We start from the raw sequence: 22,119 nt of genomic DNA on the forward strand, positions 1-22,119 counted from the left end.
GTACAAAAGGATTCCCAACCAAGTACTGAGTGCATTAATTGACATTTTCAAATGTTTGATTTTGTTTTGCTGTTATAAATCTTGGTCTGAGGAAATATTCTAATTTATTGAGATAGGATTTTTGAGTTTTCTTAAGCTGTATGCCATAATCAGCAATATTAAAATAATAAAAGGCTTGCAATATTTCAGTTGATGTGTAATGAATCCAGAATGTATGACATTTTTGTTTTTTTAATTGCATTACAGCAAATAAAGAACTTTATCACAATATTCTAATTTTCTGAGACAGTCCTGTATATATTTATATATATGTATATATACATGAATATATATATGTGTGTGGAGGTCCTTACGCTGGCTGAGGGTGCCCCCCCCGCAGGTCTCCGTCAGGCCGTAGCCCTGCACCACCGGGCAGCACAGACACACGTTCATGAAGCGGTGTGTGGCGGCGGAGAGGGGCGCCCCCCCCGACAGCACCGCCCGCGTCCGGCCCCCCAGCAGGGCCCGCACCTTCCGGAACACCAGCCTGGGAGCAGGGGGAAGGGGGACAACATAAACTCGGTTTAGAGGAGACCCCGGGAGTAACCTGTGAATGTGCTATTACCATGTGTGTTTTGTCTGTGTGTTTTATGTTATGGGCGGACCTAGTGGATTTGGTTGTGTTTCTCAAAAAGTGGATGCATTTATTTCAATGCAACCTGATGCGGAAATGCCCGACCGCAGTTCAAAGGAAAGGTGGAACAACTGCTCTAAACCGCTAGACCTGATATGGTCCGATTGCGCGCTACAATAACGCCATGGTGTGTGGCGCGTTTCATATGCAACGTCATTCATTATAACACTTATACATTATAACACATTGGTTGACATTCTCTTCATATGCCAACAGCATCAATAAACCAAATCATTAAAGATGGTTTGCAACGACTGCCCTTTCTTAAAGAAAATAATCACAGAGTGACCAGGGATCATAACCATGGGGACAACACGCTCCCTCCTTCCTAGAAACTCAACCCAAAACACATTTTTTAAATCTCCGAGGGGTGGACTCCCAGCAGAAACAGGGGGTTCACTTCCACTTTAAACCAAACAAACCTAAGATTGAACGCATGAAGAAGGCTGGAGAGAATAACGCTAAAGACCTCCTGCCCGAGGTCTTTAGCGTCGTTGGCTCATTAGCCACAAAGGCTAATGGGGGTATTGACGGGAAGGGTTTTAGACTGGACAGATCAGAAATGACCTCAGAGAATGAGGTCTAGCAGAGAATTAACCACAATCTGATTTATTCTCCAGTATGTGACACACATCACGCAAAACAATCCACTCCCGAATAACCCTGAATGTCCACTATATGCCACAGACGACGTCCACCATTGGTTTTTTTGCAATCGTGTAACTTTTAGAAACATTTTTGCACAGAAGTTATGATTGATTCATTTGTGACAGCAGTTGATGAATGGAGGGAAATGCAGACCGGGAGAAATCAAAACATGTATGGGGGAGGATGGAAGGAAAAACTATGTAAAAGCACTGACGAGAGAGAAGACAAGCGATGACATGATGATTATGGTCTGGAGGACAGGAAGCGGGGGAGATCATGAGGCTATAGGAGTAGTTATGTTTGTACAGTCAGGGTCTTGGAGTGAAGTCAGAGTGCTGGGAGATTATGGGGCTATAGGAGAAATTACAGGCTGAAGTCTCTACACTCAGGGTCTTGGAGTGAAGAGAACAAGGAGATGTGTGACTGACGCATGTGTAAAACCTAACATGTGCAGCATTGACACATTGATGCAGGCCATTAAAAATGTGTTTATTGGCAGGTCTCATGTGCCCGCCTCCTACCACCCACTTGTCACACAGCGGCGTGGCGAGGCCCAGGCTGAGCTGCTCCAGCTTGTAGTGGTAGGCCAGGACGAAGAGGGTCCGCTGCAGGCTGCTCATCTCCTCCACCTTGCCCATCACGCTCTTGTAGATGCGGTCCATGATCTCCTGTGGAGGAGCGCGTCGAGAGAGAGAGACAGAAAGAGAAAGAGAGAGAGAATGTGTGAGAGAGAGAGAGAGACAGAAAGAGAAAGAACATGTGTGTGAGAGAGAGAGAGAGCGAGAGAGCGAGAGAGAGAGAAAGAGAGAGAGAGAGAGAGAGAGAGAGAGAGAGAGAGAGAGAGAGAGAGAGAGAGAATAAGATAAAGAGAGAGAGAGTGAGAGAGAGAGAGAAAGAGAAAGAGAGAGAGACTGCTAGATTGGTGAACATTGTATACCAGTCAGACAGAAGATAACCCAAAAGCATTAGAAGTTTGATGGGGACGAGTTTTTCTAAAATGTGGGTCCCAGACTATTGTCTCCTTTCCCTGCGGACCTAGTCCAGCCCAGCAGCCACCCCCCTGATACTGTCCCTCCCTTGGGTCCACCTCAGCTACTAACACAGCCACCAGGCCTGGCCCCAGCCCCAGCCCCTAGCATTCCTGCGCGATGTGTCAGGTCTGCTGCAGTGTGGGGTGACAGGGAGCTGGCTCTCGAGCTCTCAGATGGCTCTCTCAGATGGATGTACCGTCCACAGGTCTGCTACGAAAAGCTTAATATATAGTGTCAAGATAGTCTCTGGCAAGAGAAGAAGACATTGTAAGGGTGAGTCTGCCTCCAGCTAGCATTATGTCTTCATTATCTGCTCTGGTAAACTGCAGATGACTTCTTATTGGCCAGTGGTCTGAGTAACAACGTGTTCAGGTTGAAGTAAGCCAGGCCTCAGCCAGCAGCTGGAGATCAGGAACCCAACAGGAACAGAGACATTGCGTGATATGGATCACCTTGTGGTGTTTAAAGGCTAGTTCCTAATACTAAAAGAGAACTGCCTCGTATTGGGCTGTGGGGGGGACTGTGAACACTGGGACCATAGCATCATAGTCTGGCTTTTGTTCGTTCCATGCTTATTTGGTAACGTGGTGCAACTTCTCTGTGGTTGTTCAGCAGAGAAGCATGCTGCGCCTCAGAGCAGCAATGGTCTGAGGCGGATGCTGGGACTCTGTTTATGGGACTGGTATCGTGAGATGCTGAGCTCCAGTTTTGTGTGACTGGACACTGTGTCGCTTTCCGACTGCTCTTGGAACCCCTAAGGAGATGGTCTGCCCTTCAGAAACCCACTCAAACCAACCCTTCCACAGAGAGCTCACAGAGAGGAAGAGAAATACTCACAACAAACAAACAATTAAAAACAGCTGGCCAGTGTGTGTCTGTGTGTGTGTGTGTGTGTGTGTGTGTGTGTGTGTGTGTGTGTGTGTGTGTGTGTGCCCATGCCTGTGTGTGTGTATTAGAATAAAACAGAGAGATTGAAAGAGGAAATGGACATGGGATGACGAACACTCATGTAGATATCATAGCAAACATTTTGCCTTGGGTGTGTGTGTGTGTATGAATGTCATGGGGACATCCACACAGGGCCTTCTCACGTACTGTTTACAGCTGTGAATGGTTCCAGACACCCTCCCTCTCCACGACCGCCCTTGTGTGTGTGGTGTGTGTGTGTGTGTGTGTGTGTGTGTGAGTGTGAGTGTGAGTGTGTGAGTGTGAGTGTGAGTGTGAGTGTGAGTGTGTGTGTGTGTGTGTGTGTGTGTGTGTGTGTGTGTGTGTGTGTGTGTGTGTGCATGAGCATGTGTCTGTGCGTGCATGTGTTTGTGTGTGTGTGTGTTTAAATGTTTACACACAAAAGATTTAGATTATGTAAAAGGCTAATGAAAAGTATGCACGCCGCCCTTTGTAGACAAATTATCTTTGTCTCAATTAAGGACCTGGGGCCTCATTACAGAAACTTCCTAACTCCGAAATCCTATCCTATCTTGAGATAGGAAGGCATTTAGGGGTTTTGATATTACAGAAGGAGGTTTCCTAACTTAACTTAGGAAGAAATCCTATCTTATCTTATGATAGGAATTTAGCCATTACAGAACTATCCTAAATTAGGAGTTTCTTAAGTTAGGATCCCTAAGTTAGGTCGCCATAGACCCTGTCCTAAATTTAAAATAACTGTCAATGAGTTAAAAGAATTGCAGCAGCACTGCTGGTAGGTCTGTATGACAATGAAGAAGAGGAACATCACAACAGAAATGTGATTGCTAAAAGGCTACCGAGACCGCATAATGATTTGTACTAGAGCCAGTAGCTCTAGTACTACGGTCATGGCGGGTATTGGAACAGAGAACAAGAAGAGGATTAATAAAGTAGTAAAGTAATTCTTCCACCAAATTCAAAATTAAATGTCTTTGCAGGCAATAAAATTAAATAAAAATATGGTCAGAAAAATTTAACAAATCAATATGCGGTCTCAGTAGCCTTCAGCCATCACGTTTATGTTTTGATGTTCCTCGTCTTCATTGTAATTGTGTATTTTAATTTAATTTTATCGCCTGCAAAGACATTTCATTTTGAATTTGGCGGAAGAATTACTTTACTACTTTATTACTACCTCTTCTTGTTCTCTGTACCAATACCCGCCATGACCGTAGTACTAGTGCTACTAGCTGACCGTTATTAACAAAGATCCTCAACAGTCTCTGTTAACATTAAAAGTAACTCATTATATCAATCTCATGCACACTCTGAGTGCAGAAACAGACATAACCTGATGATTGCCGATCGCAAAATCTGATTGAAAGAACAGTTAGGATTACCTAAATTAAGAAAAGATAGGATGCCAAAAATAAGATAGGAAACGGCCAACAGGTTAGGGACTGCTTCTGTAATAGGAAATTAGGATTTTTCCTATCTTTGAGTCCCTAACTTAAGTTAGGATGAGAAGTTAGGATTTATTCCGTAATGAGGCCCCTAATGAGGTAATGAGGGCCTTAATTAAGGTAATCCTAACTGTTCTGTCAATCAGATTTTTTCGACCGGCAATCGTCAGGTTATGTCTGTTTCTGCACTCAGAATGTGCATGAGATTGATAGAACAAGTTACTTTTAACGTTAACAGAGACTGCTGATAAAGGATCTTTGTTAATAACGGCAAGCTAGTAGCTCTAGTACTACGGTCATGGCGGGTATTGGAACAGAGAAAAATTTAACAAATCAATATGCGGTCTCGGTAGCCTTCAGCCATCATGTTTCTGTTTTGATGTTCCTCGTCTTCATTGTAATACAGACCTACTAGCAGTGTTGCTGAATTTTGTTTAAGTTATTTTCAATTTAGGACAAGTCGTATGGCCACCTAACTTAGGAATCCTAACTTAAGAAATTCCTAATTTAGGAATGGCTTCTGTAATGGCTAAATTCCTATCTAAAGATTTCTTCCTAAGATAAGTTAGGAAACCTCCTTCTGTAATATCAAAACCCCTAAATGTCTTCCTATCTTAAGATAGGATAGAATTTCAGAGTTAGGAAGTTTCTGTAATGAGGCCCCAGGGAGGTATGAGGCATGTGGAGGATGGAGGATGAGATTCCATCACGAGGGCATCTAGATGCGGTTTGGCCCGACAGGGGGGACAAACATAAGCAGGTTTCAGTGGGTTAACGTACCGGTACGGCGGCGATCAGCGTTGGCTGCAGCACGCTGCTGTCCCCTTGGCTGCCTCTCTTGATCATAGACGACTAGGGCATAGGAGACATGATGAACATAAAACACACACACAGTACCGCCACCTCAGTTTACCCAAGGGTCAAGTCATGCACTTTCTGATCTCATCATAGAAACATACGTAAACCATGTCAAATAGGTGGCTGGGTTAGATAATTATGAATATGTGATTGTTCTCTTCTTCCTGCCTCCCTTCCCTCTTCAGTGGTGATTCATAATCATCCCATGATGCTGCGCCACTAGACCTGCTACTCATCCATGCTTTATTGATGGTATTGTGTTAAAACAAATGTTATCAACAGTAAGATAACTACTGCAGCAAAATAAGTATGGGCCTTTGATAATATCTTGGACAAGGCGATACTTCCTACTACTACTTTGTAGTACTACCATGTAGTACTACCAGGTAGAAGTGTGACAGTACACGATAGTTGAGAAGAACTCTGTGTCGTCCTGGGGAAGTGCACCTGGTCAGCCAGCGTGAGGGGGGAGGAGTATCCGATCCTGCAGCCGTGGGAAAGGCACACCAGCTCTGCATTCAACTCCAACACGTGGGCCAGCGGCAGGTAGCCTATATAGGTGTCCTCCTCACTGCAAATACACACACACACACACACACACACACACACACACACACACACACACGCGTCCCCGTCCACGCACACACACGCCAACACATACACGCACCCAACCACACACACGCACAGAAACACAGCAGGTCACATTTAATTATAAAAGGAAAAAAATACAAAGGATTTTATACTTGTATTGTTGAGAACATTGTCCTGATGGTTGTGAAGCAGAGGATGTATGGAGCCTCTGGTCTGGAGATCCGGAGCCTCATTACAGAAAAAATCCAAACTTCTCATCCTAACTTAAAGCTATACTGTACGATGTGAGAGAGCTAGCATGATTTGAAATTAGCTTCTCTTCGGAGTTCCGTTTAACTCCTCCCCCACCCTTCAGGACTCCCTGCCCCAACCCCTCGACACAGAGCCGTGCACGAGCGCTAATGCTGCTTACGGCTTACTTCAACGGCAACCATTGCGTCACTTTTCAGGCCATTCAACTCCCTCAGCTGTCGCCATCGCTGAAAAGCGAATCCAATATTTATTCTCGTTTTTCCTCGAGCATTCTCCAACTTTTTTTTTGTTGCTGCCTTTTAATTTTCTGTCTTTCCTTTTCTTGCCTTTTTAAAAGGAAGAACCGGGGCAAGTAACGGTGGCAGTGGTAACTTCTGTTTTTTTTTCTTCCATCGTGTTAACGTTGTAGGCTCACTAGGTCTAGTCCACTGTCATGAACTACTATGATAACAACGCTTTCTTTGCCCTCCGTGAACGCGCTCAGGCCGGCTCAGGCTCGTACACAGAGGGGAGAGAACGCGCAGGCTTGTGATTGGTTCTTTAGATTCGGGTACAATGTCTCCGATTGGTAAGCATTTTAACAGGTTTATAGCAGATACAGAATTCGTTTTTTTTTCGCTTCTTTTTCATTGCCCATAAGTTATTTATTGCTGTCAGGATGTATAAACCAATTTCAACAACATATTAAAAAGTGCATATCACTGAAAATCGTACAATATGCCTTTAAGTTAGGGACTCAAAGATAGGAAAAAATCCTAATTTCCTATTACAGAAGCAGTCCCTAACCTATTGGCCGTTTCCTATCTTATTTTTGGCATCCTATCTTATCTTAATTTAGGTAATCCTAACTGTTCTTTCAATCAGATTTTTCGATCGGCAATCGTCAGGTTTTGTCTGTTTCTGCACTCAGAGTGTGCATGAGATTGATAGAATGAGTAACTTTTAACATTAACAGAGACTTTTGAGGATCTTTGCTAATAACGGCAAGCTAGTAGCACTAGTACTACGGTCATGGCGGGTATTGGTAGAGAGAACAAGAAGAGGTAGTAATAAAGTAGTAAAGTAATTCTTCCACCAAATTCAAAATTAAATGTCTTTGCAGGCGATAAAATGAAATTAAAATACAAATGTAACAAATCATTATGCGGTCTCGGTAGCCTTTTAGCCATCACATTTCTGTCGTGATGTTCCTCGTCTTCATTGTCATACAGACCTACTAGCAGTGCTGCTACCTAACTTAGGGATCCTAACTTAAGAAACTCCTAAGTTAGGAAAGTTCTGTAATGGTTAAATTCCTATCTTAAGATAACATAGGATTTCTTCCCAAGTTAAGTTAGGAAACCTCCTTCTGTAATATCACAACCCCTAAATGCCTTCCTATCTCAAGATAGGATAGGATTTCAGAGTTAGGAAGTTTCTGTAATGAGGCCCCAGAACGGACCTGACCCCCGTAACCTCCCATCCTTCTCATCCCCCATCGCATATCCTCCCTCTTTCCATAGTCCTCCCCTTTCCCTCTCTTCTGCACTTCCTCTCAAGCCTCCCGTCGCCCACTCCTCTCCAGGGAGGAAGGGAGGTGTAAACACATGTGGTGTCTTTGGCTGCTTAGCCAATCAGCCGATCGGTACCCTAAGGGGGTACAGAGCCCCATGGGATCCCTTTGGAAACCCCCATAAGGTTGTTCAGGACAGCTTCACATGACTGATACAAATGCTCAGAAAACCTGTAAAGGAAAAATGCTAGTGGGTGAAATTAATGGATCTCACTTCCTGAACCAGTTCTTCCACTGAAGCTGATCCACAACTACATGTCCCAGCAGCCCTGGGCCCTGTTGTGGGCTGTGACACATTGGGCGGGAAGGTGCAGGGCTTGGGAATGCGAGATTACTCCAACATGTTTTCTCAACAATGATATGATGTACTGCTATAAGAAACCTGTCAGCTGTCCTTGAGGAGGTCCCTGCTGATGGACGGGGGTCCATCTCTACTCTCCTCTACAGCACATGAGGCTTCTGGGGATATTCAAGGAACGAGGAAAGGATTGGAGGGGAGCTTCTAAAGTTTCCATACTGAGCTGCTGAGTGGAAACTGCCAGTAAACAACAACAGCAGCCCTAAATGTCACCGGTTTGGTTTGGGAGCCAACAGACTAGCTGGGGGGAATAGTCAGGGGTCCATCTTGTCCTAATGCTGCTCAGAGAATTGTTTGCCATATTTAGTCATTACGTATTTTCTACTTTTGGGTTAAGAGATGATACACATATTATATATATGTACACACACAAACACCAGTGGAGGCTTCTCCAGTGAGGAGAGGGAGGAAGATCCTCCTTAACATTGTTGAGAATAAAAAATGTAGATTGTCCAGACTATATATGTATATGTTATGTTTGTTTCCCTGGGTAAAGGGACATTAACACCCCCTATTGACAATTACTTCAGGGAGAACGTTCCTCCCTCAGCCTCCATTGACTCCCATTCATTTCCCCGAAAGTGTTGGCGGCCGGTGAATAACATAGGGTTCAATGGGAGAGAGGAGGAAAGTCCTCCTCTGAGTGGGTGTGACTAGCTAAGGGATCGGGATCCCACCTACGTGTATTCACGAATAGGCTGAAGCCCTGGTTGCGCTATGAACCAATAAGCACCCTGGCTGTGGAGCAGACCGGCGGGAGGGTTTATCGCCTCAAGTCTAGGTTACGAGAACCAACAAACCCGCTCAGCCTCGTTTCCATCGAGCGGTGTGCTAATGTTCGTTGCGGTACAGTGCGGCTCTGTTCGCTTATATTGATGTTTCCGTAGCCCGTGGCCGGGCTGCGGAGCCTGCGGGCGGGCTGCCAGCGGCTGAGCTGCAGAGCCCGCGAGGAGGGTTGACTTGATCTATGAATGAAGTCCCTCAAACTTAATTGGCTTTACACCATGACCAACATTCTGAAACATCCATTAACATCCACATTTGCCTCAAGCAATGTTAGGCTTACAGCCCATGTAAATAGTTGTTAAATAATGTTCTTGTTGTTCTTTTAATTATTTGTTATTCTGACCGTTCTGTTTGATATTCTGGAAAGGTTGTTAGTGAATGATTCAGAGCATGATGCATTTTAAATGCTATCACTTTTGGTAAGCTATTGTTTCTTTATTGGGTGTCAAGCAGCGAAGCTGCGAGACAACCTATTGTTTTCTTATGAGTTCCTATTATTATAATCCTTCAGTGGGAGTCTATGGCAGCCCATAGAACGCCTTGGTGAAAAGTTGTGAAATTTGGCACACTGGTTCAGGACAGTGCCATTAGCACATGAAGCTAATTTGAGGTCGCTAGCTCATCATCTCTAGCGCCACCAACAGGTCAAAGTTGGACATGCATTCATGTTTATAACTTTTGACCCATTGATCCAATATTCTCAAACAAAGTATCATTGGATTCCTGAGTTCAATGTCGTCATTTTGCGCCATGATGGATTTTCCGCCATCTTGGTTTATGTCAAAAACCTTCAAAATGCTATTCCTATCACAAATCTTGTCCAATCATCTCGAAACTCTTCAGGCCATGCTTGATAGAAACATCAAAACCGTTTGGCCGCTACAGCCAATCAAATCGACCGCAAAGTCACCAAACAGAAAGTAAGCCAATATCTCAGTAGCCCTTTCACACATCATAACCAAACTTTGTAAATAAAACCATGAAATCATCATGGGGACACTCAATGAATTTGGTGACCATCGACCTCTAGGGGGCGCTATAATTAATGAAGACGTATCACCAGACATTTTCAATGTCTGGTGATACTGTTAGCCATATAGCTAATAAAATATTTCCCATGGCAACATCAGAAATTGGCCGCCATGTTTAAAGTTGTCTGTATCAATATTACATATCCACAGGCCACATATTTCGTCCAATCATCATGAAACTTGCCCTATATGATCTTCAGACCAAGCCGAACAAACCTGCCAAACAGCTTTTTCAAATTCAAAACCGTTTGACCGTGACAGCCAATCAAACTTGACGGCAAAGCCTGATTTGACTAATTGGCTTTGCATCCTTTCCTTCTTCCCTTGTACTCCAAGACATGCTGCCAACCAGCTTTCAAAGTCCAATGCTGCCACTGGTGGATTTGTATCAATTTACATAATTATCCAATCCTGCTATTTTGTAATTCACCAAAACACCCTGAAGCAACTTGAGTGTCACAAACTTATGCCACAATAGGCCACTATCAGTGCAAGCAGGCCAATGGCAACCAAGCGCGCAGTCCTTCCTCCCTCACTTTAAAAACCACCAGCTGCCACTGACATACACATATACAGTTGTTATTGTTGACTTGGAGATATATGTAGGAAATGTACTGTACCAAGTCATTAACTGATGAATGATACGTCCTCAGAGATGAGCGAAACGTGCTCAGTCTAAACACCGGCTCCTCCCGAGTGCAGAGCACCGCAGCCAGGATGTTCTCCTCTCAAACATTGGGTGGATCAACTGAGATGTACTAGAGTCACCTGTACCTAAGAACCTTGTCCTCTTTCAAAAGAGCTCCTTGACCCGAGCTCTGCTAAAACTCAGGTAAATACTGTAGCTTCATTAGAAGATGGAGACAGCCATGAGAGCCAGGAACTACTTCCATATGGACGGTAGAAAAGGGCACGGCCTTTGGGTTCCTTATTCAATCTCACATCTTCATCTTGTTCAAGAAGTCTCACTCAAAAGACAATGGGCTTGTAACCAGAGGGTTGCTAGTTCGATCCCCGGCTCCTTCCCGGAGTGTCGAGGTGTCCCTGAGCAAGACGCCTTAGAGTGCTCCTGACGAGCTGGTTGTCACCTAACACGGTATATTCCCTGTCGGTTTGTGAATGTGTGATTTAAGTGGCTTTCGATAAAAGCTTCTGCTAAATGCCCTAGATGCAGATGTGAATGTGAGCCCTGCGGCAGAGTCCTGCAATGGGCGGGTACCCGCATAAAAGTTGCTAAAACAGGTGGATTGTGAATTCCCTAAAATTCACGGGCAGGAAATTAACTCCTTGCGGGAGGATAGCGTATGAGAACCAAAACAGTATTTTAGTTTGCTGAAATAAAACATCATTTAAAAATATGTGAAATATTGTATGTCTAATACAATAGACATACAACATTACCACATCGCAAATACAGTAGCCTATGTGTTTTAGTCAACAATACGACACTTGACCCATCACGTCACTACTGCGGCTTTTGATTTCTTTGTTTGATGAAATGTGCTCCAATAGTGCGTGATAAAAATAAAGCACATTTATTTGATGTTGGGTAACGGGCCAAATATTAACGGGTCCGGGCGGGTGCGGATTTGAGTTTACTATTATCACTGGTGATGGGTCGGATCTGGTGCTGAACTTTGCGGGTGCGGGCGGGGGCGGGTCTCAAAAAATTGACCATTGCATGACTCTGCCCTGCGGTCCACGGTCAGTCAGCCAGGTGTCAGCAAGGCCGGAGAGAGGCGGCCTACCCCAGTCCAGACACCCTCTCCGCGATGCCGGTGACGCCCGCCAGGAGGTTGCTGTGGGAGATGAGCACGCCCTTGGGGACCCCCGTGGAGCCGCTGGTGTACATGATGACGGCCAGGTCCGCCGGCCGCGGCCGCGTTTTCCCGCGAGCCGCTGGGGAAACACAAAGGGAGGGAACCAATCAACACGGAGCAGGAGGTGGACCGCGATGGTGGTAAACAAGAGCACCCTGTGTCTCAGAGACACGGAGCAACAGAGATGATGAGCCTACATTAGGCCTAGGGGGCTCTCTGGGGAGCACAGAGCACGCTCCACCTGTCTGCTAACTTCTCAGACCGGGTCCCTGATTCTGCCATCCCGCCATCGATGTCCCTCCATCTGCCTTCTGATTCCCCTTCTTCAGGGTCTCCTGTTCGTCCATTTGAAGTCCTCTCTCCTAAAGAGATTTTTAAGTGTACAAGTGGCAGAGACTAGATGCATGCAGTCTGTTTTAATTACAGCTTGACTCTCACAGAAGGAGCTGTGTGTGCGTGTGTTCGTGACATGTCCTAGCAACCTAGGGAATCTTTACTAAATTGCCCAAAGGCTCTTTAAGTGCCCTTTAAGGGCCCTTCCACCCTGTTGGTGCTCTGGTCAGATGATGGTGTAGGGAAAGTTCTTAGTGCTGAATGATATCAGTCTACTACAAAGGCATCCTGAATTACAACCACTGCAATAAACTGAGCTTCTTCTTCTATTCTGTGAATGAGGGATTGTTTTATATATTTATATTTTATGTTGAAACTGTCATTTTAAGATAGAGAATATCTTCCTAACAATTGTGAAGGTATTAGTTCAACGGAACCACTTGCATTGAACTGGAATAATAGATCAACAGCCAGCTTCGTCTCTCCGTCTCTACCAGGACCTCAGATATGTGTAAGGACGACAGACAGAGCTCCGGGCGGCAGGTGGTGGATGTGTGGGAGAGGACAGAGGGGTCAGCGTGACCCCACCGCTTGTTCCTGAAGTCCAAACAAACACTCACACTGTGAACTATGGGCCCTCGTCTGGCATCAAGACCAGCTCTGCATGGAGACAGTAAGAGACATTAGCACTCTCTCTCTCTCTGTGTCTCCAGCGTGGTGTGTGTGTGTGTGTGTGTGTGTGTGTGTGTGTGTGTGTGTGTGTGTGTGTGTGTGTGTGTGTGTGTGTGTGTGTGTGTGTCTCTGAGGGCTTGAGGACATCGGCACACAGCTGGCTCTGAAAAAAACTAAGCGGGACCCCTAAGACTGTTGATGACGTGCGAGACACAGCGGCACAGAAAGACAGAGAGATAGAGAGAATGTGAGAGAGAATGACAGAGAGAGAGAGAGAGAGAGAGAGAGAGAGAGAGAGAGAGAGCGAGAGAGAGAGAGAGAGAGAGAGAGAGAGAGAGAGAGAGAGAGAGAGAGAGCGAGAGAGAGAGAGAGAGAGAGAGAGAGAGAGAGAGAGGAGAGAGAGAAAGAAAGAGAGATTGTGTGTCTGAGTGTTTGTTTGTTTGTGTATATGAGTGACTGAATGTGTAGGCAAATGTGTTTATGCGTACGTGTGTGATTTCATGTAATGCGTGCATTACTTGGCTTTGTTTGTGTGAATACTTTCTGTGCTTGTGTGGATAAGTGACTGCATGTGTGTGTGTGTGTGGTACTGCATGTGTTTATATGAGTGCCTGCTTGTGTGTTAACGAGTGACTACGTCCTTCTAAGCTGCTGTGGGTCCCTTGGCCCCAACCATGGCTCCTCCCTTAGAGAAAGAAAGAGAGAGAGAGAGAGAGAGAGAGAGAGAGAGAGAGAGAGAGAGAGAGAGAGAGAGAGAGAGAGAGAGAGAGAGAGAGAGAGAGAGAGAGAGAGAGAGAGAGAGAGAGAGAGAGAGAGGCCCCCTTACTTGACCTTAATCTGACGCAGATGTGAGCACTTCCTCATTCACATGACCTCACAGATCCACCGGAAACCCAACACACACAGACACACAGACACACACAGACACACAGACACACACACACACACACACACACACACACACACACCCTCCTCCGTGGTTTGATAAGAGTAGGGCAGAGTGTGTTAATGTGGGTCTCTGTGCTTCCTTATCAACAGGCCCGGGACGACGTGCTGTATCGTCTTCAGAAACCGCACAGAAAGGACCACAGAATCAGTCAGGTGAACATGTCTGTACCGTTCTCAGGGCGCCTCCCCAGCTCCTGGACGGCGGTCATGTTGTTGATCCTGATGCCTTGTGGGTAGTCTGGCCAAGAGGAGGCCCTGCTGCCCACCACCACGATGTGCTGAAGACTGGGGACCTGGGTCAGAATGGCCTGGAACACACACACAAGCACACCAGCACACGCAAACACAAGCAAAAGTATGACTATAAATTGTATGACTATGAAATCAGTTTCTTTGGACTTGTGCGTGTGTTATATCTGTGTGTCTGTGTGTGTTTGTGTATGTTATTTCAGTATGTGTGTGTGTGTGTGTGTGTGTGTGTGTGTGTGTGTATTTTTATGTGTATGTATGTGTATGTGTGAGTGCGTGTGTGTGTGTTGTTTCAGTGTGTGTGTGTGCGTGTGTATGTGTGCGTATATGTGCATGTTTAGTGCATATGTGTGTGTGTGTGTGTGTGTGTGTGTGTGTGTGTGTGTGTGTGTGTGTGTGTGTGTGTGTGTGTGTGTGTGTGTGTGTGTGTGTGTGTGTGTGTGTGTGTGTGTGCGCCTGTGTGTGCTTCTCACCTTGAGCTTGGTCTCCAGGAGCTTACTGCTGGTGATAATATGCCTAACCTGGGTCTCATTCAGTACATGGAGGATGGCCGGGACCCCCAGAGTGGAGTACAGAGTGACCACTGCAAAACAAACACAAATATACCACACTACTTATTCATATCTATATCTATATTCTCATTCAGATATTAAGTTAGCCTCCATAGGAAAACGGAAGCCGATCGCATACAGCTGGAGTTATGGAAATGAAAAATAAAGTTTCAGTGTGTAACTTCAGCTAGTTTCAGTGTGTAACTTCAGCTAGTGTCAGTGTGTAACTTCAGCTAGTGTCAGTGTGTAACTTCAGCTAGTTTCAGTGTAACTTCAGCTAGTGTCAGTGTGTAACTTCAGCTAGTTTCAGTGTGTAACTTCAGCTAGTGTCAGTGTGTAACTTCAGCTAGTTTCAGTGTGTAACTTCAGCTAGTTTCAGTGTGTAACTTCAGCTAGTGTCAGTGTGTAACTTCAGCTAGTTTCAGTGTGTAACTTCAGCTAGTTTCAGTGTGTAACTTCAGTTAGTGTCAGTGTGTAACTTCAGCTAGTTTCAGTGTGTAACTTCAGCAAGTTTCATTATGTAACTTCAGCTAGTTCAGCTAACCTCTGCTGTCACTTTGAAACTAGACAACATATCCCCGGGTTGAGAGTCATCCATAGCACCATGCAGGCAGACCATGTGCGGAGCCCAGTAACACTTGCTTTGCCTTTTATAACATAATATATCAGCAGCACATGCACTCGCCTTTTCTGTCAAAGTTAACATTGAGCAACTTGTGGGATGCCTCTCAAAGAAAAGTACGACGAGTATCGAGAGATTAAGTAAACATGACTGAAAGAGATTTAGCAGACATGGCACTTGTAGGTAAATTGGTATTTCCTTGTACAATTATTCCTCTCTGGTTCACTCAGACTGACCAGCCAACACACGGACCAATCAGAGACTGCTGTTGTTCTAAGAGGTGGGTTAGAATGTCTTTAAACCACAAGCTACACCAACCTCCTTTTACAGCATGTACTAAAAACACTTATAATCCGCTTTTCAACAAAGGTACAATCAATATAGCCTCTTTAAACTTGCAGGTAGCATGTGCTCAATCCTGCAAGTATTTATCTGAAAGGACAACAAAGTGGTTCGACCAATCAGAGGACAGGCGGGCTGGTCTGCATATAAGACAAAAGGTGCGGCAGCTCCGTCGTCATCCCCCGGCAGAAGGGCCGTGTACAGTCCCTGAGGAGCCACATGAATCTGATCTGGGAGCTGCTGGCTTTGTCGTCATCGCTCTGCAGAAGTATTGTGTACAGTCCCTGAGGAGCCACATGGATCTTCTCAGGCAGACAGGAAGCAGAAGTGTGTGATCTGGCCTCACAACCGCTCCCGTCTCCTCAGTTTAACCCTCCCTCCCTGCCCAACGTTATGTCAGACCCAGAGTGGTACAGCAGCAGGATCCACTCCTGACACCACACTTCAGACACCATGGCTGTTCTGTACAGTTTCATTAGCACTGTAAACAACAATGTCAATGTAAACAATGTAATTCTCACTATATTCACACACACATACACACACACAAACACAGACACACACAGATACCAGTCACATATGGTGTCCAATTGGAAGTGTTCTACCGAACGCTGCTTAGAGGTCTTTGGGGAAAAACAAGACAAGCAAGAGTGTTTGCGTGTGTATCTGTATGTGTATGTGTGTATGTGTATGTGTATGTGTATGTGTGTGTGTATGTGTATGTGTATGTGTGTGTGTGCGTGCGTGTGTATGTGTGTATGAATGTGTGTATGTATGAATGTGTGTCTGTTTATGCCGGCACGGCCCGCGCGTTTACACTGACCGGGGTATTATACCCGCTTCATTGCGCACGCCGATTTACCCTCTCGGACATTTTCACCCTCTTGGTTTCATTTTCATGTAAATGCGATTAGACGGCTTCGCGGTTCCAGGGGCAGGACTTCGGTAGAGTTGTTGCTGCGTTGTCTCTGTTGTAGAGAGCGCTACCAAAATGAATAGTTCTAATTGGAGAGAGAGTGAAATCCGCAAGTTGCTGACCATCATGGGAGAGAAGATGATGCCGTCGCATTTAACGAAGATGGGGAAAGATGGTACGATCTGCGAAAGAATATGTTGGCGTTTTTGCACTTGTAAATAGTTAATCGAGTTTGTAGCCTACACCTCAGATGTATACTCATTCTTGCCTGCGAGTGGCTTGAATAATAAAAACAGTCAGAGTATGCAAATTATTCAGTCAGTCAGACAGACAGAAAGACAGACAGACAGACAGACAGACGGATTGGAAACACAAAGAGAGAAAAATGTATCATGGATTACGCAAACATAATTCATAAAACAAAAAAAATTGTTGCTTTAAGGACGTGACTAATGTCCCCACACCCTGGTGGTCCAAAACTTCCTGCAGTGCGTGTGTTTGTATGTATGTGTGTACCAGTGGCGGCTGGTGGTTTTTAAAGTGAGGGAGGAAGGACTGTGCGCTTGGTTGCCATTGGCCTGCTTGCACTGTTGGTGTATGGTGGCATAAGAATGTGGGACTCAAGTTGTTTCAGGGTGTTTTGGTGAACTACAAAATAGCAGGGAGGGAGTTATGTGAACAAAATGTATACAAAGCCACCAGTGGCATCACTGTAATTTGAGAAGGAAAGGATGCAAAGCATATTAGTCAAATCAGGCCTACTATTGATTTGTAAAAGTAAATAAAAAAATCTGGGCCTATTATTGGGCCTATTTTTGCCCTCACTGACTGAAGTTATGTTATGTTTATGTTTATTTTCAGTTACAATTGATTGTAATGCTACCAGTAAGTCATGCAGCAAACCATGTAGCACTCACAACACTGACGTTGCCATTACTTCTGATGACCTTGATTTTGGGAAGTGGTCTACCTCTTTCTGAATGAATGGAATGGTTTTTGTAATAAGACGTTAACAATGTCCTCCGTTTCCAATGTTTCCATTGTGCATTTAGGATCTCGCTATCGCAGATTTCACTTGCTCTGCGTCTCTCAGACTGAGCACCGCGGCAATGCAGACCGGGTTTGTTATCGACAGCGTTGCCAGATTGGGCAGATTTCCCGCCCAATGATAATTTTTCCAGCCTAACATGGTTAAAAGTAGCCCAATTGGGTGGGAAATCGGACCAATCTGGCAACACTGCTCAACATCCAGGGATCCTGCTTATTGGTTCATAGCGCAGACGGATAGATTTTTGCCCGAATCAGACCCCTTAAGGTCCCACCCACTCAGAGGAGGATTTTCCTCCTCGCTCCCATTGAAACCCATGTTATCCACCGGCCGCCAGTACTTTCGGGCAAATGAATGGGAGTCAACGGCGGCGGAGGGAGGACGTTCCTCCCTGAAGTAATTGTCAATAGGCGATAGGGGGTGCTAATGTCCCTTTACCCAGGGAAACGAACATTATATATTCAAAGGCAATAAAGTAGTCATATTTAAGGGCATTAATTCATTACAATAGTCGGGGCAATCTAAATTTTTTATTCTCAACAATGTTAGGGAGGATCTTCCTCCCTCTCCTCAATGGAGAAGCCTCCACTGGTGTGTACGTGTGTGTAAGTGTGTCTGTATGTGTATGTGTCGTGGGCCTTATTCACACTCGCACACATTCATGCACTGCGCCCACACACAGACACACGCACACGCACACACACACACACACACACACACACACACACACACACACACACACACACACACACACACACTCTCCCCTTTAGGATTTCAGAGATGTATTTTGTATTGAGAGAGACTGCACAAATGGTTTTGTTTGGGTTTGGACTGTAAATACTGACTCGTACAGATGTAGTCACACACACCAAAAACACACAAATACATTAACACACACACACACACACACACACCAAAAACACTTACACACACCCTGTATATATATCATTAGGGGGACACTTGGCTGACTCCCTCGTTGCTTCTATCAACATCAGATGCTCACGTAGACTCTCAACCCCGTCTCTGACGCCATCAACACAAAACTCTCTCTCTCTCTGTTTCTATCTCTTTCTGTCTTTCCCTCTCTCCCTATATCTGTCCATCTCTATCTGTCTGTCTCTCCACAGTGTTCAGTGTGAGGATAATGAATTATTATAACGTATAGCTTTTTTGTTGTGACCACCTTAATATTGTACAAGAGAAGAACAAACTACACTGAAATGGTCCAACAACAAACAAGGCATTTCCAGACGTGAGCTGTGAATGCGTTACAGCAAAGGGGCATGAATTCTTGTTTTAATGTGAGTGTGTGTGTCTGACCTGGGAAGCTGTGCAGGAAGCAGGCCTGGGCAGCCACCATCCATTCGGCTCTGGTCTCACAGAAGATGGCGATATTGGAGTGGGGCTGCTGGCCCAGCGCGGCCAGCCCACTGCCCAGCTCTGAGGCAGCCTTCTGGGCCTGCTGGAAGGACATCCACACGTACTGCCCCAGGACCTGCTGCAGAGAGAGATAGGGAAGAGTGAGAGAGAGCCACAGACACACAGAGACTCAGCGACACACACACACACACACACACACACACACACACACACACACACACACACACACACACACACACACACACACACACACACACACACACACACACACACACACACACACACACACACACACAGACCAGATCCATCATAAGGATCCTTTATGTTTATGAACCATGAGGTGTTCCTATATGCTGTACCTTTCCATAATACATCTAGATGCAATTTAAGTCCAAAACTTAAATCAAACACCACCAATACTGTAAGATGAACCACTGAAACACCAATGTAACATGGAAACACAAAGAAGAAGAACCACCAGCATGAGCTGTTTCAAGATCTTGAAACAGCTTTATTTATTTATTTATTCATATCTTTCATTGGGGTTATAGTGGCACCTATTGCTTGAACTTAGCCAATGCAGCATTGGACACTCACTCACTCACACACACACACACACACACACACACACACACACACACACACACACACACACACACACACACACACACACACACACACACACACACACACACACACACACACACATAGGCATACACACACACACACACACACACACACACACACACACACACACACACACACACACACACACACACACACCCGCTCTACTTTTCAAGCGCAGCAGCCTCACACACACAAGGTAAACCAACCCTTTGTTGAACCGGTGTTTCAACATTGAGCTATAAGTGGATTAAATGTTTCAGGCAAATGCGATTGGTATGGTTACTCTGGTAAATCTAAATGATTTCGCAAGTTAATGTAATAGCCTTTATTATCCTACACAAATATGCACAAAAACCTGCATTGGGCCATCACAGTAAGTATTAAGTATGTGTTGTTTACTGTCAGGTGATTTGAGTGGAACCTTCTTAGTAAACAGAGGCTCTGTCACTGCATTGCTAAAGGTCAGCACCAGACCCTGTTCTCCCTCTCAGTGCTCCCTCTTCACTCTCCAACTGTCACCCTTCTTTCTTGTTGGAGCTGAGAGATAGTTCTAATTGACCAGCCAACACACGGAAAAATCAGAAGCTGCTGTTGTGAAAGGAGGCGGGTCTTTGAACCACAAGCTACACTATCCTAATTTTATAGCATGTCGAAAGCACACTTATAAACACCTTACAACCAAGGTACAATTAATATAGCCTCTTTAAAATAGCAAATTCTAGTAGCATTGGAAAAATATTTCTGAAAGCATTTTGCTAACCAAGCTCTCTTTCCATCGTGTGTCTCATTGCTATAATTAGTCCTCATTCATAATGTAAGTGTTCTTGCTGTCAGACCTCAGTTTATATTAGTACCATTTATTAAAATGAGTAATTTTAGTCATTTTAGCGGCCACTTGTATCACAGTTAGGTCCCAGTGGATTCAGATCCTTTCACAGTCTGTCTCATGCTGGTGAAGGTGTGAGGTGGGAAAGTGTTAGACTCCATACCTTCTTCAACACCTTGCCGTTGCTCTGCTGCTCGTCCTCCTCTGAGATCAGTTCCCGGGTGCCCAGGCAGTCCCTGTGGGTGAAGCTCTGCACCGAGTGTTCAAACATCTTGTCCAGGGTGTCCACCCCCGGCTGCATGGTGCTGGCCAGCCTCTGGGTGGAGGCCAGGGCCCTGTAGGGCCCCTGGGGCTCGCCCGACACGGAGCAGGCCTTGTCACGGTGGTCCCTCTGGGCCTGAGGGCCCCCAGAGGGAGGCCGGGACCCGGACCCCAGCCAGCCGAGGAGGTAGAAGGGCAGCCGTGTCAAGAGGCCGTATACCCCCACCGTTAGCTGGAAGAGCAGCAGGAGCATGGGGTTCAGGTCCTCCTTCAGCTTCATGCTTCTGGAAGGGCCCTGGGTGTATGTGTGTGTATGTGTGTGTGTGTGTGTGTGTGTCAAGACCAGTAAGGAAGCAGGTGTCTGGTGGAGTCCCAGCAGGCCTGCAGCCAGGATCAGGACAGCGCTGGACTAGCCTGGGCCAGAGAAGGGCTGACCGGGGGTAGCTCCGTCCCCACCTCGCCTCCTATGGCTCTGAGTTAATACAAATAAGTTCTCCTGTGGTTCTCTCGTCTCCAGCCGAGCAGGTCCCTCGCTCGGCCCTTCCTCTGTGAGAGAGCCGGACCTTGGTCTAGACGGTGCTCCCGCCTCCTCGTCTCAAACAGAGGCCCGATTATGCTCCTGGAGGTGAAGAATGAGAGCATCATTGGCACAGCGTAAATCCCTGCTTATGGTCGGAGGTTGGGCAACAATACACACAAATCATGGAACGATGAAACAGCGACACAAAGGAAAACAAGGGTTGTGTTCTCGAATGAATGTGGAGGAAGTGGCCCCTCTGACCACATTGTTTCTGTTGAGCAGAGATGCAGGTTTCATCCATTGCTAGCACAACATTGGGCCTGATGTGTGTGAAAGAGCGGAGATGTACGAGTGCTGAATGGTGTTTGATGTGTTTGTTCATGACTGAGTTCACAGTATGCTGCTGATAAGAGACGAGCACCACAGAGAGTACCAGCTTTATCTCAAGCAAATGGGCTGGAGCCACAGTGCCATTAGAAATGACATTACAGTTATATACCACTCAGGTCACATGGACACATCTCACCTGATGATGAGGTCATTATTTGGACCCTACAAATTGACGGCTGTGGCCGACCAATACACAAGTCACATAATCCATTATTCATAAGACTGCCACTCATCTCCCCTACCTAGCAGCAGGGACTTCCGTGGTGCAACTCTTCTACAATACTAAAACACACAAAACAGTTCCAACCACATCATTCTCTCTAGCTGCATCAATGCAGGGCTCCTGGGTAAGTGCAGTGCGTGGAGGGTGAGATGAGGTATGAATACATCAGTTCAGTAAACCCTGGTGTCCACTGTAGGAACTGGCCCTCCCCCTCACACCAAGTCCCCCTCTCACAGGGG

The 22,119-nt window shown here is 45.7% G+C and overlaps 1 protein-coding gene and 1 long non-coding RNA gene across 2 annotated transcripts in view; both read right to left on the reverse strand.

The window, feature by feature from the left end:
- acsl3a (acyl-CoA synthetase long chain family member 3a) overlaps positions 1-22,119 on the reverse strand; it is a 34,337-nt gene that overhangs the window by 9,284 nt on the left and 2,934 nt on the right. Inside the window, exons 2-10 of the mRNA XM_060074114.1 lie at positions 20,650-21,366; positions 18,974-19,151; positions 14,648-14,757; positions 14,095-14,233; positions 11,901-12,051; positions 6,030-6,153; positions 5,505-5,576; positions 1,850-1,989; positions 354-526 (exon numbers count right to left, since the gene is read on the reverse strand). Of these exons, the coding sequence (XP_059930097.1) occupies positions 354-526; positions 1,850-1,989; positions 5,505-5,576; positions 6,030-6,153; positions 11,901-12,051; positions 14,095-14,233; positions 14,648-14,757; positions 18,974-19,151; positions 20,650-21,027 (1,465 nt within the window). The 5' untranslated portion in view covers positions 21,028-21,366. The remainder of the gene's footprint in view (positions 1-353; positions 527-1,849; positions 1,990-5,504; positions 5,577-6,029; positions 6,154-11,900; positions 12,052-14,094; positions 14,234-14,647; positions 14,758-18,973; positions 19,152-20,649; positions 21,367-22,119) is intronic.
- On the reverse strand, positions 6,952-11,894 carry LOC132473840 (uncharacterized). The gene is made up of 2 exons (XR_009529488.1): positions 11,067-11,894; positions 6,952-10,591 (listed from the first exon to the last, which is right to left on the reverse strand). It is a non-coding gene; the product is annotated as an uncharacterized LOC132473840 (long non-coding RNA).

Source organism: Gadus macrocephalus, chromosome 16, assembly GCF_031168955.1.
Source record: "Gadus macrocephalus chromosome 16, ASM3116895v1".
In the NCBI taxonomy this organism is placed as follows: Eukaryota; Metazoa; Chordata; class Actinopteri; order Gadiformes; family Gadidae; genus Gadus; species Gadus macrocephalus.